At 52.0% G+C, this 16,708-nt stretch overlaps 1 protein-coding gene across 5 annotated transcripts in view; it reads right to left on the bottom strand.

The window, feature by feature from the left end:
- LOC144740677 (uncharacterized) overlaps nucleotides 1-14,578 on the bottom strand; it is a 42,919-nt gene extending 28,341 nt beyond the window's left edge. The window contains exons 1-6 of one of the 5 annotated variants that reach the window (XM_078623478.1): nucleotides 14,303-14,578; nucleotides 10,291-10,537; nucleotides 9,424-9,634; nucleotides 8,210-8,433; nucleotides 5,871-6,102; nucleotides 4,154-4,484 (exon numbers count right to left, since the gene is read on the bottom strand). In XM_078623478.1, the coding sequence (XP_078479604.1) occupies nucleotides 4,154-4,484; nucleotides 5,871-6,102; nucleotides 8,210-8,433; nucleotides 9,424-9,634; nucleotides 10,291-10,472 (1,180 nt within the window). In that variant the 5' untranslated portion in view covers nucleotides 10,473-10,537; nucleotides 14,303-14,578. The remainder of the gene's footprint in view (nucleotides 1-4,153; nucleotides 4,485-5,870; nucleotides 6,103-8,209; nucleotides 8,434-9,423; nucleotides 9,635-10,290; nucleotides 10,538-14,302) is intronic. The other 4 variants (XM_078623473.1, XM_078623475.1, XM_078623476.1 and 1 more) reach the window with 4 other exon arrangements.
- Between the last annotated feature and the right edge of the window lie 2,130 nt (nucleotides 14,579-16,708).

Genomic DNA, 16,708 nt, shown 5'->3' with positions numbered 1-16,708 from the left:
TCATCGTCCTGCTGCTACTGCTACTCCCTGCCCGGGCGCCCCAGCTACGAGCAGGCCTACCCCAACCCTTATCACTACCCCAACCCCCATCACTACCCCAACCCCAACCACCATCACTACCCCTATTCGTATCAGTACCCCAACCCCTATCACTACTTGCTGTAAAGTGCCTTGGAATAAAGCGCTATACAAACATTTTTTCAGAAAATAAGATGAGAAAAACCAAGAGGGTCTTGTCTTCCAAAAGATCGTATGGGCTCTGGACCCTTTCGGTGAACACGTTCTTTCTTCCCTTTGATTTTGCGATGCAAATGTGGTCACGTTGCCGTCGCCATCACGACTAATTATTGCTCTGCACCAGACTGGCACGATGGGGCGGAAGGGACCTTCCAAGCCAATTCATCCGGTGTACATCTCCTTTCCTCGCAGGCTCCACCCAAATGAACAAAAGTTTCTTCCGACTGTACGTTACGGAAGGCCACAGTAATTCCTATAGTGATGTCATGGGTCCAGTGTACAGACATTACCACCAGCGCTTGTTTTACCCAGGAAAGCCTCACCGAGTCTCAAGACTCTCTTTTCTGGAAGATCCTGCCAAGTTCAGTCTTGGGGCGATGTTGCAATCCCAAATGAGTTCATTTGCAGCCAATTTATCAGCACTGGGTTGATTTGGTCAATAGCCGTTTACAGAATCCGGAGGAAACCCATGCAGAACAGGGGGAGAGAGGATGTACACAACTCCCCACATAAGGATGGCCGATTCGGGAATCGAACCCCAGTCCTTCTTACTGTGGCGCACGAGCGTTTCCACTGTGTGCCGCCCCACCGCCCTTAACGTCGAACAGCGTCAAAGTGATAATGTCTGTACACACAACCGCCAATCCGCCCCTCGTCTCCCGATAGCCCTCTCTCTCTCTCGTCCATCGCGGTTTGATTTCACGAATGTCTAACTCCTTACGTCTCGGCAAACCGTGGCCACTTGTACCCCCTTTTCCACTGCTACATCCGAGCCGAGCAAGCTTGGGGCCCTCACTGTGCAGGTGGTTTTTCCACTGGCTGTTTTCCGTGCAGAGCCGGAAGCAAACCGTGCTACGCTGGCCTCGAGGGGACGTCCCATTCTGGCTCGGGGGGGGGGGGGGCGGGGGGGAACGGCGAGGTCGTTGGTGGCACGGCTTGAGATTCCGCAGTGGAAAAAAAACGACCCGAGCCGCGTCAAGCTGGCTCGGCAACGCCCCCACGTGTGGCTCGGTTATGCAGTGGAAAAGGAAGCGCGAGTGGCCCATAGCTAGACGGGCCACGATTAAAGCGGTCCGTCAGTTAAAGAGCCCCGCAATACGCTAGTAAATTGAGTATCATTGCAACGTGAAGCATCTGGGCTCAAAGCAAGGCAATACTTGGGGTAGGAATGACAGAGACGGCAACGGTGATGGACATTTGTTTCGCTGAAATTATTTTGTTTCGCTGGCTTGGGTTATTGTTTCTCTTCCCACCGGGTGGCCGGTCTGACACAGGCTGGCACGCAGAATGCCGCTTGCCGAAGGTGTACTCAAACTCTCTCCGTCGCCTCCGTTATAACAACCTAGAATTGTAACCGAGAATGTGTTGCAGTATCCCCATGCAGCCTTCATTCACCTTTGGGAACACCGGGAGGCGTAAGGAATTGCGGGCTGGCAGTGTGATTCTACGCTGTGCGGCGATCGGATAATTTGCACGGCTTTTGAAAACGAAAAATCTGCGAAAAAACTATTTTCAGCGGCAAAAAAAATGAAAGACTGGCAGTGACTCGGCCGCATATTTTTGTTCGTTTTCCGACACTTGTAGCCAAATCAGTTTCAACACGTGCGATTTGCTTTGGCGCTATCCCCACGTTCCCTCTGGCAACTGCAGCGCCTATTCGACACGAAAAGAACAATGAATCAGCTCTGGTGCGATCGTTCTCAACCCAAACGTTTCAAAGGAAATAAAACAACCTCTTCCGAGGCGGTGTTATTATCGCTAACATTATCTGCGGCGTTTTTTGGGGACGTAAACCACATCCGGTGTCACGTTTACACAACCGCGCTCGTTTCCGTCGCTTGCTAAGGTTTTTGTTTCCGCAGCTGTGCCGCACACAACTCTCCCGTGCGCTTGCGGGTTGAACCGCGTCGTTGTTCGGCAAGGTGACGGGAGCTTTCTGTGGCTGCTCCAGCTTCCCTCTGGCTACACCCGATTGTTTTCCGTCCCCAACGAACCAAATAACCAACACCGTCCGGCCTACGACAGGCTGCAGCAGCGGCTGGCAATGCTTACGCAGGATCCCGGGGAACAAATTCAGGCGTTCCGTTCGGTAGCCGAGGAAGCTTGCGTAACGCGGAGCGCGGAAAAGTGTCGGGAAACATCGTGCCGAAAAACGCACGGCAGCATAGCACGGAAGCGCACGGGACAGCCGACCGGGGGTTTATTACACTGGTCAACACACTTTTGTCTGGCATGAGGTATTCCAACGGTTTGAAGGTAATTTTGGGGTGCGGATTCCAAATCTGGCATCAGTTTTTGTCCATCACGTCAGGTTTTTTAGATATCAAATATTGCATTTTGTCAATAAAAACTGCGGAAGAAAAATATTAAATAAATGTGGATATCTACATAAAATGATATTGTAAACAAACTATCCTAAAAAAACTGCACCATATTTTAACACTAAAGCAGTCACCGACTCGCAACAACTTGCAATCATAAGTGACGGAGTTAATTTCGGGTAAAATCAACTAAAATGGGGTATGCCGATAGCATAAAATGAGATGTGATAGAGCAAATCTGAGATCAGATTTGGAATCGGCACCCTGAAATTAGTCTAAAAAAGCTGCAAAAGTCCAGGCCAGAAAAAAAAGTGTTCTTTTTATTGTTGACCAGTGTTATTAACGATCGCACCAGGCCGGTTCGTCACGCTCCGTGCCGAACGGGGGGGCTGCTACGGAGAAGAAGAGACGGCAAACGGAGCTCGGAGTCGGGGGAGCGAGCGATAAAAGGGCGATTTGAATCGACGGGTCGGTCCGTGTTTCCTCATGCCACGATTCGGGGTCACAATTCGATTCGGAAAGAATTGATACACACACACACACACGTGTGAGGAAAAAAATTGATAGCATTGCTACGCGATGCGTCTCGAATCCACGTTGGCTGCAGCTATCGCGAACTAGCCAACTGCTACAAAGGTGACGGGATCGGTGCAGCTTCTGCAATGAAAGCGTTCGCGACGCCGACGACGGACGTGACAGGAGCAACAGCACGCACCACGAATAGAAACGCAAGTTCCATCGTCGAGCGCCCAATTCGTGCGGTCAAGATGTTCGAAAGCGAGGGGTTCTAATATTTGCAAAGCCGTTTTGGAACGCCGCAAAGATCCGTGCGGAATAAAGTCGTGGACCGGATAAGCCTCCCTTCCCCAGTAGTTTGGGGATCCGATTGGAACTGCCCGGAACGGGGGACAGTGTCGGGGAATTACGGAGTCGCGGCGAACGGTGTCAAGAGGGGAAGCCGTTGTTGAGTAGGCGGATGGTTTAACCGACAAACGCGGTCGCGGGAGGGTATATGGCGATGCTGAGTGCTGCATGGGGAAGTGACTGCAATTTGTTCTCTGCCACGTGAGTTGTTTGTGGTCTGTAAGCGTTTTCTTTTTACTGCGCAAGCTAAATGTTGTTGTTTTGTTTATGCAGAGGGTGTCGCTTGTTTAGAATCTGTCGGAAGGATCTACAAAGTTGTTCTTCTCTTGATGGCGAAGACTGGGAAAAGGTTCAGGGTTAGGTGACATCAACGGCGACAATACAAGCATCAGGGCGGTGTACGTTCACACTAATGACATTTTAAGTAAATAAACATTTTTAATTCTTCTTTTTAATAGTATATATTTGTTTGTCGCTTGCGATTCTTAAATATTTTACTGTCAGTTTTAATGTTAGGTCAGACACACTTATTATGTACCGATCTCCAGTTGCCCGGGTGAAAATTGGGCTACATTTTGCGTTCTCCAGCACTTGTTTGGGTCTGCCGTGCCTTAGAAAGACATACGTAATACTGATGCCATTTAACCGACAAGCTACGATCACGCAGCAGCACTTGACACCACGGAAACCGCCAACACGACCGTCGCGACCGGCGTCCGCTCTCACACTACCTTTTTGACTTTTCACCGCCGCTGGCGGCATTGTTGACTCGGTCTTGACAGCCGTTTTAGGGGCGGCACCTTTGGCACCGGCTGTCGGGGTTGTGGCAGCGGCGCTTGCGCCGGCGGCAGCTGCACTGGCGGCGACGACGGCGGCGGCCTTCTTGTCAGCCTCGGCTTTACGATCGGCCTCCTCGCGGATGAGGGGGCAGGTGAGCGTGACGGTGATGGTGAGGGTCGGTGCCCCCGGCCGGTTCCAGGTGACCAGCAGGGCTGCTTCTTGGGCTTGGTTCTCCACCCCGAACGACTCCTTGTTCTCGGCCACCGCCTGCGCACGCACCGTCTGCAGGGACGAGAGCGGAAAATTTCGTAGGTCAGAGAGCGCTGCCCACCCAACCCGCAGCGCGGCACCGCTGGCGGAGAAGGGACGGCCCGTTGAGGCATTCCCCAAGAGAGAGCACCTCTTAAGGAGGGCGTTGTTGGCCTACTCTTCCACGCTGTCCGGCCGGATGTCTCGGAAAAGAGGTGGGAGGATGCACACTTAAAACCCACCGCATGCGCGATCTGCCAACTGACTTAACCGTTTCGATTTAAAGCTTCTTTCGTGACTGCAGGGATTCATCTTCTTGGTTCTTTCGGTAAAGTCACGTAAAATGGAAATAATAAAATAATAAAATAAAACATTATAAAATAATTCTCACGACGTTTCGGCCACAACGCAAGCAGCCGTCCTCAGGTGGAGAGAAGACAGCGTCTGAATCTCAGACCTGTTCTCCACCTGAGGACAGCTGCTTGCGTTGTGGCCGAAACGTCGTGAGAATTATTTTATTATGTTTTATTTTTATTATTTTATTATTTCCATTCTACGTGACTTTACCGAAAGAACCAAGAAGATGACTTAACCGTGTTGAACCAATTAATACTCGTGGGTGGACAGAGGCTTGCACCGATTTTTCAACGCGCCAAGGCCGCCAGGCCAGAGTGGCCCCAGCTTGTTTTTCGACTGCGACAAGCCGAGCCGTGCCGCCGACATCACGCGCAGGGAGCAGAGTCGGGATGCGTTGCAGGCGTCCCTCACGGCGGAACGGATACATCGCACGCGTGACGATTGACGTAGTTGGTCCCTCCCCTGACACTCAAGATCGAGGCCAACGCATCACGGCTTGGTTCAAGTGCCAGTCGAAACCCAACTGTAGCACGAGGTACCCCGTGTGCTGGTTCGGTTCGGATACGCCAGTGGAAAAAGTGCATACGTGTCACCGAGCCAGCCAATACACATCTGGAAAAGATATAAGATGTGATGCTGCCGTGGGTGTCATGTCCTCATCACACTGGACTCGCAAAACAAGTTAGACTCCATCTCCTGGGACGGCGGTTGAAACGGACGGCGCAAGTTTCTTAAACCCAGTCTCGTAACTACGAATGGGCTACACCGCTTGTTGTTAAGTCTGTTGACAGGTCGCGTGTGTGGCGGGTGATCAGCACATACTAACGTCGTGATTTGTTTTATTTTATTTTATTTCTAACCACGTGACTTTACCGAAAGAACCAAAGAGCAGGTCTAAAATTATTTTAAACAATAAACTATTTTGTCTTTTACCAGGCGAGTCCCACCGAGCTTTGTAGCTCTGTTTCAGAAGCGACCCGGCCACAAATGAGCGCGAGCTGCCTTATCATGGACGTTGAAACGTACAGCCCCCCTCCCATCCTCCCCCTTATTGAGTGGAACCTTGAGGTGCTTGGGCAGAAGTTGCACGATGCGTCCCAGCAGCGTCTTGGTCGGCTTGTCCTTACAGATTAAAACCAGCGCCAGCTCCAAGTCACCCTTGAGCAGCAGCCCCTTGGCGACGGGACCAGCGCGCATCACGCCACGCAGGGTGCGGTCCGCTGGGTCTACCGCACCGCCAGAGCCACCGCCGGCGCCACCAGCCCCGGAGCCAGAGGCAACAGCAGCAGCAGCCCTGAAACCACACAACGGGGCGGGGCGCAACGGTAGCACTCGTATTCTTAGGTTTTTTCGGTAAAGTCTCCGCCCCCGCCCCCTCTCTATATTTAAGGCCTCGTCACAGAAACGACCTCTCTCTTTCTGCCGATACGTGTTCTCTCTCTGTGTGATGTCTGTCTGCTTGTGTGTCTGTCTATAGATTTCTGGTTAGATTTTTGTTGCTATTTCTTTTATACCTGATGACGATTGCTTGTGTTGCAATCGAAACATCGTAGTATGCTATTATTTAATTTATTATTTTATCTTTATACGTGACTTAACCGAAAGAACCAAAGAATAATTCCTGCAGTCACGAAAGCTCCAAAATTGAGATAAAAAATCACGACGTTTCGGAGGCAACACAAGCATTCGTCTTCAGGTGGAACCGTCACAGCACGATAGCTGTATCAAGTGAGAGAAATTCCAAGGAAGCAGTATTTGTATATATACTGGTTGAGGGTGGGAGGAGCCAAGGTAGGCCCTGGATATTGTTTTTGTGAGGTTCGGTGCGGCTGAAGCACGCTGTTAGGAATGAGCTTTGTTGTGTAAACTATGTGCGGATGTTTTATTTTTATTTTACTTTTATTAATTTTAATTTTTTACCTACGTGACTTTACTGAAAAAAAACCTAAGAATATGAATCCTTGCAGTCACGAAAGCTTCAAATCTGGTACCACTCGTGCCTGACAGCAAGAAGGGGCCCGGGTTCAATTCCCGGCCCCCATGTGCCTTTCTGCGTGCCGTTTGTACGTTTCCCCCGCTTGGTGTGTATGGGTTTTCTCTGGGTTTTCCGCTTTCCCCATAACTACAAATAAAGAAAGTATAGAATGTAACCGGCATGGGGCCAGACATCCCAATGCTGTATGTATGTTGAACTCCTTTCTCACCGTACGTAGCCAGCCATGCCAATCAGAGGTGTGGGAGGGAAGGACAAAAATACAATAAGCAGTTCTAAAGAAAGTAGTTTTAAATCTAGGGAGCCGTAAGCCTGTTCTGACAGAGCCTTGAGGCTTTCCTGCGTTGAACAAAAAAAGTTTCATTTTCAGAAAGTACAAAAAAATATTCATAATCGACGATTTTGGGTTTAGATCGCGTTATTTATAAATGTGTCGTAACCCTCCACCGCCCGACACGGCCAATCAGCAAAAAAGTGTCACGTTGACAAAAGACAAATAGTTCACTGCTTTAGCCCACCGGTGTGTTGAAGCGTGAAACCACAACATTTACCAAAAAAAACAATTTTGAGTCGTACGACGTTTCGCTGGTAATTGCATCCAGCATCATCGGGCAATTCGCCAGAATGGTGAGGCTCTGCTCTGACTCCCGGTCATAAATAGAGCAGCAGCAGAAGCAGGGTGACGTCATCATTAACTCATCAACTCATCAGGTGCAACGTGTTAAACTACAAAACAAGTATAACCCGTAAAAACAAAGTTTTTCACTATAAATCCTTTATATGCGTGGCGGCTAGAGTCCTCTCGTCCTCTGGCTTGAGATGGCTGCCACCTATGGGTCAGATGATTGCATTGCACCATTAAGCAATTGGTAATTAAATATCATATTTTTGTCCTAAAAAGTGTAAAATTTTGGAAAAAAAAATTTCACGAACATTAATTGTCACGCACAACGAGTCTGTGTGGAAAATGTCAGCTCGATTGGATCACGGGAAGTGGGTTAAAAAATGACCGAAAGATTTGCACGGTCGTAAGCAAGCAAGCGAACTTAATATAAAAGATTAAAAAAATTAACCCGTAAAAACAAAGTTTTTCACTATAAATCCTTTATATGCGTGGCATCGGGGCGGCTAGAGTCCTCTCGTCCTCTGGCTTGAGATGGCTGCCACCTATGGGTCAGATGATTGTCTGGCAGCATTAAACAATTGGCAAATAAAATATTTATTTATTTATCCCTAAACAGTGTAAAATTTTTGAATTTTTTTTCACGAAAATGCATTGTCACGCACAATGAATCCGTGTGCAAAATGTCAGCTCTATTGGATCACGGGAAGTGGGTTAAAAAACGACCGAAAGATTTGCACGGTCGTAAGCAAGCAAGCGAACTTAATATAAAGGATTTAAAAATACCCGGCAGAGGCGGCTCCGGGAGTAGCAGCAGCAGCACCAGCAGCACCAGCAGCCCCGGCAGCTCCGGCGTCGGTATCCAAATCATCGGACAGGAGCTTCAGAGCCTTCTCAGTGACGGTGACCAGGGTCTGCACAGCCTCTAGCTCGGCCTGCGTGGGGTAGATGGCCGTGTGCTTGGCCAACACGTGGCGCTCGTACTCCGAGTGGCACGTGGGCCGCTGGGCCTTCAGCGTGACAGCCACCACGGCGGGGGGGGAGGGGGCAGGAGAGCAAGGGGCAAAGCACGGGGATGGGGGCGAGTGTGGCGGAGAGACGGAGACAGAGGAGTGGGGGGGGTGAGCATTACGGATCTTGAAAGTGGGGCGAGCGTTGTGTCACTCGCTTACTCGTTCACTCACTAACCCGGTCACTCACTCACTCAGTCAGCCACTCGATGCTGACCTGTTCACTTGCTTGCTCGGTCACCTAGCCACGCGCTCACTCGCTCACTCGCCTGCTCACTTATTCACGAGCTGTCTACGTGCTTGCTAACTCACGCACTCACTCAATCGCACAACTACCCATATTCTTCCCCGAAATGTGTCGTGTCGTAGGACCGTAAGGAATGGAGGCAGCAGTGGATAGATCATGGCTGGAGGTGGTGACAATGATGTTGGCACTGTCTGCGTTGTTTTACAAATACAGTGGAACGTCCTGCGTTCCTGTACATATTTAATCTATTTGCTAGTGTGCAAGCAAGTAAGCATGAAGACAGCGGGTGACCGAGCGAGTGTGCGAGCAAACGACCCGTGGAGGTAGCTCGTGAGTGAGTGAGCCAGCGAGCCAGCAATGAGTTAGCCGGCCAACTAGCTAGCGAGTGAGTGACGCGGCGGATTAGCCAGCGAGTGAGTGAATGACCCAGCGAGCGAGCCATTGAGCGAGCCAGCGAGCGAATGACTCAGTGGGTTATCCGGTGAGCGAGCCAGTGGGCAATCCGGCAAGTCAGCAAGTGAATTAGCCAGGGAACTAGCCAGCAAATGAGTGACGCAGCGAGATAGCCAGCAAGTGAATGACTCAGTGGGCTATCCGGTGAGCGAGTCAGTGAGCGAGCCAGCAAGTAAGTTAGCCAGGAAACTAGCCAGCGAGTGAGTGATGCAGTAGATTAGCCAGCGAACCAGCGAGTGAATAACCCAGTGGGCTATTAGGTGAGCGAGCGAGCGAGTTAGCGTCGGTACCGGGCCGGGTGTAGAGGGCAGCTTGGGCTTGCGCACGGCCTGGTCGGAGCGCTCCTGCGCCGACAGGTACTCGTAGTGGCGCAGCTCCTCCTCGTAGCGCTGGTACTCCTCCCAGTAGCGCATCTCCGCCTCGTAGGCGCGCATGTCCTCCTGGTAGCGCATGTCCTCCTCGAAGCAATAGCGCTCGTACCAGAAGCTCAGGTCCTCGTAGCTGTTGGTTAGCGATGGGGGGGTGGGGCGAGTGTGGGGCGGTGTTAATTTAATAGGTGGTTTTAACACTCTCAAGCTAAGGTTGAAAATGTGTGTAAATAAGGTCTAGTCTGTAAGTCTGTCCGTCTGTGTGCTCGTCCGTATGTTAAACTAAACTGTTTATTTAACAGGTAAAAAACAATGAGCTATATCGATCTTTTTTTTGTTTCAAAGCGATCCGGCCATCACAAATGACAGCTCAACGCGGGTAGAAAATCAATAGATCACGACGTTTCGATCGCAACACAAGCGACCGTCTGTTCTAGAGCGCCTAAAGACGGTCGCTTGTGTAGCGATCGAAACGTCGTGATCCATTAATTTTCTATCTACGTGACTTTACCGAAAGAACCAAAGAGTACGGTGAAAAAGCAGCGAAAAACAGTGCGGAATAAAGGGCGGCAAGTGGGGGGTGGGTGGTTGTGTGCAGGGCACTTTTAAATCTCGATAGAAAACTCACTTATTACGAACTGCTTTTTGTGTTTAGTTTGTTGTCCTTCCGATTAGCACGGATGGCTACGTACGATGCGAACTAAGTTCAACATACACAGATGCATACTGGGCCATGAAGTAACGGACAAGACACCGGGGGAAGAGTAAAAGGCTGGGGTAGGGCATTACCGTTTAAAGTCGTCGGGCCGGAGACGCTTCCCACGCCGGACGAGATCCTCCCAGTAGAGAAGTTCCTCGTAGGCCTGGCGCTCATCCCAAATGGGAACCTCCATGGGCACCCCACGGCCTCCGCGCCCCTTCAGCCTGTGCATGGTCTGAGCGCCCAACACCGGCTTCATCACCGGGAACATCGGCACCAGCGTCACGCGCAGCGGCGGCGTCAACACAACCACCACCGCAGCTAGAATCAACAACACTGGCATCAACACCAAAGCGAACACCACCAGCATTAACACCAGTGGCAGCATAAACACAAGCACCACCGTCATCTGAATCAACAACACTGGCATCAACACCAAAGCGAACACCACAGGCATTTACACCAGTGGCAGCATAAACACAAGCACCACCGTCATCTGAATCAACAACACTGGCATCAACACCAAAGCGAACACAACCGGCATTAACACCAGTGGCAGCATAAACACAAGCACCACCGTCATCTGAATCAACAACACTGGCATCAACACCAAAGCGAACACAACCGGCATTTACACCAGTGGCAGCATAAACACAAGCACCACCGTCACCTGAATCAACAACACTGGAATCAACACCAAAGCGAACACCACCGGCATTAACACCAGTGGCAGCATAAACACAAGCACCACCGTCATCTGAATCAACAACACTGGAATCAACACCAAAGCGAACACCACCGGCATTAACACCAGTGGCAGCATAAACACAAGCACCACCGTCACCTGAATCAACAACACTGGAATCAACACCAAAGCGAACACCACCGGCATTAACACCAGTGGCAGCATAAACACAAGCACCACCGTCACCTGAATCAACAACACTGGAATCAACACCAAAGCGAACACCACCGGCATTAACACCAGTGGCAGCATAAACACAAGCACCACCGTCATCTGAATCAACACTGCTAGCATCAACACCAGAGCGAACACCACCGGCATTAACACCAGTGGCAGCATAAACACAAGCACCACCGTCATCTGAATCAACAACACTAACATCAACACCAAAGCGAACACCACCAGCATTAACACCAGTGGCAGCATAAACACAAGCACCACTGTCATCTGAATCAACAACACTAACATCAACACCAAAGCGAACACAACCGGCATTTACACCAGTGGCAGCATAAACACAAGCACCACCGTCATCTGAATCAACAACACTAACATCAACACCAAAGCGAACACCACCAGCATTAACACCAGTGGCAGCATAAACACAACCACCACCGTCATCTGAATCAACAACACTAGCATCAACACCAGCAACAACGTGAACACCACGAGCATCAATACGGGCAGAAGTATGATTTAGGAAAAAAATAAGTTAGTTGTAATTACTGGTGAAACGTCGTACTTAGATTGTAAATGTTGTAGATTTGCTCTTCAACACACCGGTCTGCTCTACTACCGTAGTAACGAATGGGCATGTTTTGTTTACGTGACAACCCTTACTAATTGGCTGTGTTGGGTGGTGGCGGGTTTAACGACAACACATTTATATTTATGCGATCGAACCCAAAAAAAACGATATGATGGAGCACCACCAACCACTCATCCACAGCACCGCCAATATCAACACCAGCACCATCAAATGTGGCCAGGTCACATCTAAAAAATAAGGTAATAGCTCAGTGGGCTTTACCTGGGAAGATACACATTTTTTTAAGCGATTTGTTTACTGATCCTATACTTTGCACTATCGTGTTTGTGTGTATTGTGTTTGTTGTTGCAACGTTCTGACCCCGTGCCACGACTGGACGTCTGTGAAAAGGAGCATTATAGCTCATCGGATGCCTCCAGGATAAATATTCTGATCAGCATCACCACCACCACCACCACCACAACCACCATAATCACCACTAGCACTGTCAGCAACAGCACCACCACCAACAGAAGCACCAACAGCAATCAACACCTCCATCATTATCACAACCACCGATACCAGCATCGGGATATCTATCAACAGCACCAATACCAACAGCACCATCACGATCAATGCCACCAACCAATACCAATACCCGGCATTCGCCACAAAGTGACAGGGACGTCACCACGTTGCCAGTGCCAGGCCAGGTGCACATTGAGGCCACGTGAAGTGTCTAAGGCTCGGGACAGACCCAGCAGGTGCCATGGGTTGGCTGACTAAGATGACTGGCAGATGCACACCAGCTGTACCCCCCTGCTGTGCCAGGCTAGGTGCAGGAGGTCTCGGGACAGACCCAGCAGGTGCCATGGGTTGGCTGACTGAGATGACCGGTAGATGCACCACCAGCTGTACCCCTCTGTGCCAGGCTAGGTGCAGGAGGTCTCGGGACAGACCCAGCAGGTGCCATGGATTGGCTGACTGAGATGACCGGTAGATGCACCACTAGCTGTACCCCTCTGTGCCAGGCTAGGTGCAGGAGGTCTCGGAACAGACCCAGCAGGTGCCATGGATTGGCTGACTGAGATGACCGGTAGACGCACCACCAGCTGTACCCCTCTGTGCCAGGCTAGGTGCACGAGGTCTCGGGACAGACCCAGCAGGTGCCATGGATTGGCTGACTGAGATGACCGGTAGACGCACCACCAGCTGTACCCCTCTGTGCCAGGCTAGGTGCACGAGGTCTCGGGACAGACCCAGCAGGTGCCATGGGTTGACCGACTAAGATGACTGGCAGATGCACACCAGCTGTTACCCCCCTACTGTGCCAGGCTAGGTGCAGGTCTCGGGACAGACCCAGCAGGTGCCATGGGTTGGCTGACTGAGATGACTGGCGGATGCACACCAGTTGTACCCCTCTGTGCCAGGCTAGGTGCAGGTCTCGGGACAGACCCAGCAGGTGCCATGGGTTGACTGACTGAGATGACTGGCAAATGCACACCAGCTGTACCCCTCTGTGCCAGGCTAGGTGCAGGTCTCGGGACAGACCCAGCAGGTGCCATGGGTTGGCTGACTGAGATGACTGGCAGATGCACCACCAGCTGTACCCCTCTGTGCCAGGCTTGGTGCACGAGGTCACGGGATTGACGCAAGCAGGTGCCATGGGTTGACCGACTAAGATGAAGACTGGTAGATGCACCACCTGTGCCCCCTACTGTCACAACCCCCGCTGCGTTTTAAGCACCCGGCGCCATTAACACCACCACCACAATAACCACCATCAACACAACAACCACCACCACCAACACAACAACCACCACCACCAACACAACAACCACCACCACCAACACAACAACCACCACCACCAACACAAACAACCACCATCAACACAACCACCATCAACACAACAACCACCATCAACACAACAACCACCACCAACACAACCACCACCAACACAACCATCAACACAACAACCAACATCAACACAACAACCAACATCAACACAACAACCAACATCAACACAGCAACAATCAACACAACCATCAACACAACAACCAACATCAACACAACAACCAACAACACAACCACCAACACAACCACCACCAACACAACAACCAACACAACAACCACCATCACCACCAACAGCAGCAGCATCATCACCGTCACCATGAACATCAACCAACATGAACAGTGTTGGGATGGCCACCATTCTTAGCAAGTGTCAGACGCTGCTTAGCAGCTTGTGCGCTGTGCATCATTGACCAGCGCGGTGAAGTATGGTCAATAATCCACACGAATGCATTAAAAAAGAGATTCCGCGTTCTCGCCGGAACACACTTCCACAGTATAATTGAAATAACGCGTGATTTAGATTAAGCTTGATCGGAGAAAGCTGTACTTTTTAAATAAATAAATATTTTAAATGAAATTTTCTCAGACGCGATAAATGCGTGTTACGTACACTGCAATACATGACAAGCGTTAATCGTTTAGCCGGGCACATACATTCGCAATAAAAAAAGAGATACTTTGCATCTAAAGTTTACGGAGATTCACGACCAAACGCGATATATTTTCGTTTAATTTTAAAGCGAATTCATTGTACCTCAGAAACGCGGCCTAGCCGTAGGAGAAGCCCTTTGCGCTCCGCTGTCGATTTCACCGAAAATTTCGCGATTCCTAATAAATCCCTTCGCCCTGTTGCGAGCAACACAATCTTACGAACATTAATTTAGCAGAAAGAAAATGTAAAGTTTACGTCAATTAAAATGCCATTTAAAAAAACTACAACCCGCCCACGACACTGTCCTTAACCTTGCCCAGCACTGTCGCTAGGCAGGAACCACGTGACGCTGAGCCGGGGATTTGATTGGAGGAACTTTGACAGCGATTTCCCGCCAAGGAATCCCCCCTCCAACTTACCTCCCTTCCCCCCCCACCCCTCCCCCCACCCCTCCCACCACCACTCCCCCCACCCCTCCCCCCACCCCTCCCCCCACCCCCTCCCCCCCACCCCTCCCCCCCACCCCTCCCCCCCACCACTCCCCCCCACCCCTCCCCCCACCCCTCCCCCCATCTTCCCTCCACACAACCCCGACCCTCCCCTCCTCCCACAATCCCCCCACCCTCGCCCCACCACTCCCCCCGCACTCCCCCCCACACTCCCCCCACACTCCCCCATCCCTCCCCCCCACACTCCCCCAACCTCCCCCCCACCCCTCCCCCCATCTTCCCCCCACCCCTCCCCCCCACCCCTCCCCCCACCCTTCCCCCACACTCCCCCCAACCTCCCCCCACACTCCCCCAACCTCCCCCCCCCACCCTCCCCCCACCCTCCCCCCACCACTCCCCCCGCACTCCCCCCACACTCCCCCATCCCTCCCCCCACCCTCCCCCCACACTCCCCCAACCTCCCCCCCACCCCCTCCCCCCATCTTCCCCCCCACCCCCTCCCCCCATCTTCACCCCACCCTCCCCCCACCACTCCCCCCCGCACTCCCCCCACACTCCCCCCACACTCCCCCATCCCTCTCCCCACACTCCCCCAACCTCCCCCCCACCCTCCCCCCAAGTTTCCCCCCCACCCCTCCCCGCCACACTCCCCCAACCTCCCCCCCCACCTCCCATCTTCCCCCCACCATCCCCCTCCCCCCACCCTCCCCCCACCCTCCCCCTACATTGGGTCCAAACTCTCAATGTTCGACGGCTTGTGCACCAGATTTTATTTATTCACGATGTACTTACAAAAAAAATCCGCAGACTACCTGCTGGATCTCCTCTCTGTTTCAAAGAACAAATTTGACCTAAGGTCTTCGCTCATTTACCAGATTCACATTCCCTATTGCCGTACAAATACTGGATAGACCACGTGGTGGTGGTGGTCTCCACCAGCAGTAGATAGACCACGTGGGTGCTGGTGCTGGTGGTGTCTCCGACCAGCAGTGGATAGACCCACGTGGTGCTGGTGTCTCCACCAGCAGTGGATAGACCACGTGGTGGTGGTGTCTCCACCAGCAGTAGATAGACCACGTGGTGCTGGTGCTGGTGGTGGTCTCCACCAGCAGTGGATAGACCACGTGGTGGTGGTGTCTCCACCAGCAGTGGATAGACCACGTGGTGCTGGTACTGGTGGTAGTCTCCACCAGCAGTAGTTAGACCACGTGGTGGGTGGTGTCTCCACCAGCAGTAGATAGACCACGTGGTGCTGGTGGTGGTGGTGTCTCCACCAGCAGTAGATAGACCACGTGGTGCTGGTGCTGTGGTGGTCTCCACCAGCAGTAGATAGACCACGTGGTGGTGGTGGTGTCTCCACCAGCAGTGGATAGACCACGTGGTGCTGGTGGTGGTGGTGTCTCCACCAGCAGTAGATAGACCACGTGGTGGTGGTGTCTCCACCAGCAGTGGACAGACCACGTGGTGGTGGTGTCTCCACCAGCAGTGGACAGACCACGTGGTGCTGGTGCTGGTGGTGTCTCCACCAGCAGTAGATAGACCACGTTGCCCGCTTTGCTGGTGGTGGTGGTGTCTCCACCAGCAGTGGACAGACCACGTGGTGCTGGTGCTGGTGGTGTCTCCACCAGCAGTGGATAGACCACGTGGTGCTGGTGGTGGTGGTGTCTCCACCAGCAGTAGATAGACCACGTGGTGGTGGTGTCTCCACCAGCAGTGGATAGACCACGTGGTGGTGGTGTCTCCACCCAGCAGTGGATAGACCACGTGGTGGTGGTGTCTCCACCAGCAGTAGATAGACCACGTGGTGCTGGTGGTGTCTCCACCAGCAGTGGATAGACCACGTGGTGGTGGTGTCTCCACCAGCAGTAGATAGACCACGTGGTGCTGGTGGTGGTGGTGTCTCCACCAGCAGTAGATAGACCACGTGGTGGTGGTGTCTCCACCAGCAGTGGATAGACCACGTGGTGCTGGTGTCTCCACCAGCAGTGGATAGGACCACGTGGTGGTGGTGGTGGTGGTGGTCTCCACCAGCAGTGGACAGACCACGTGGCAGAGGTGT

The sequence above is a fragment of the Lampetra planeri genome, unplaced genomic scaffold (genome assembly GCF_965212315.1).
Source record: "Lampetra planeri unplaced genomic scaffold, kcLamPlan1.2.h2 scaffold_267, whole genome shotgun sequence".
NCBI classification, from domain to species: domain Eukaryota; kingdom Metazoa; phylum Chordata; class Hyperoartia; order Petromyzontiformes; family Petromyzontidae; genus Lampetra; species Lampetra planeri.
The sequence above is the reverse complement of the archived record's forward strand: the minus strand, read 5'-3'. Positions and strand labels throughout refer to the sequence as shown.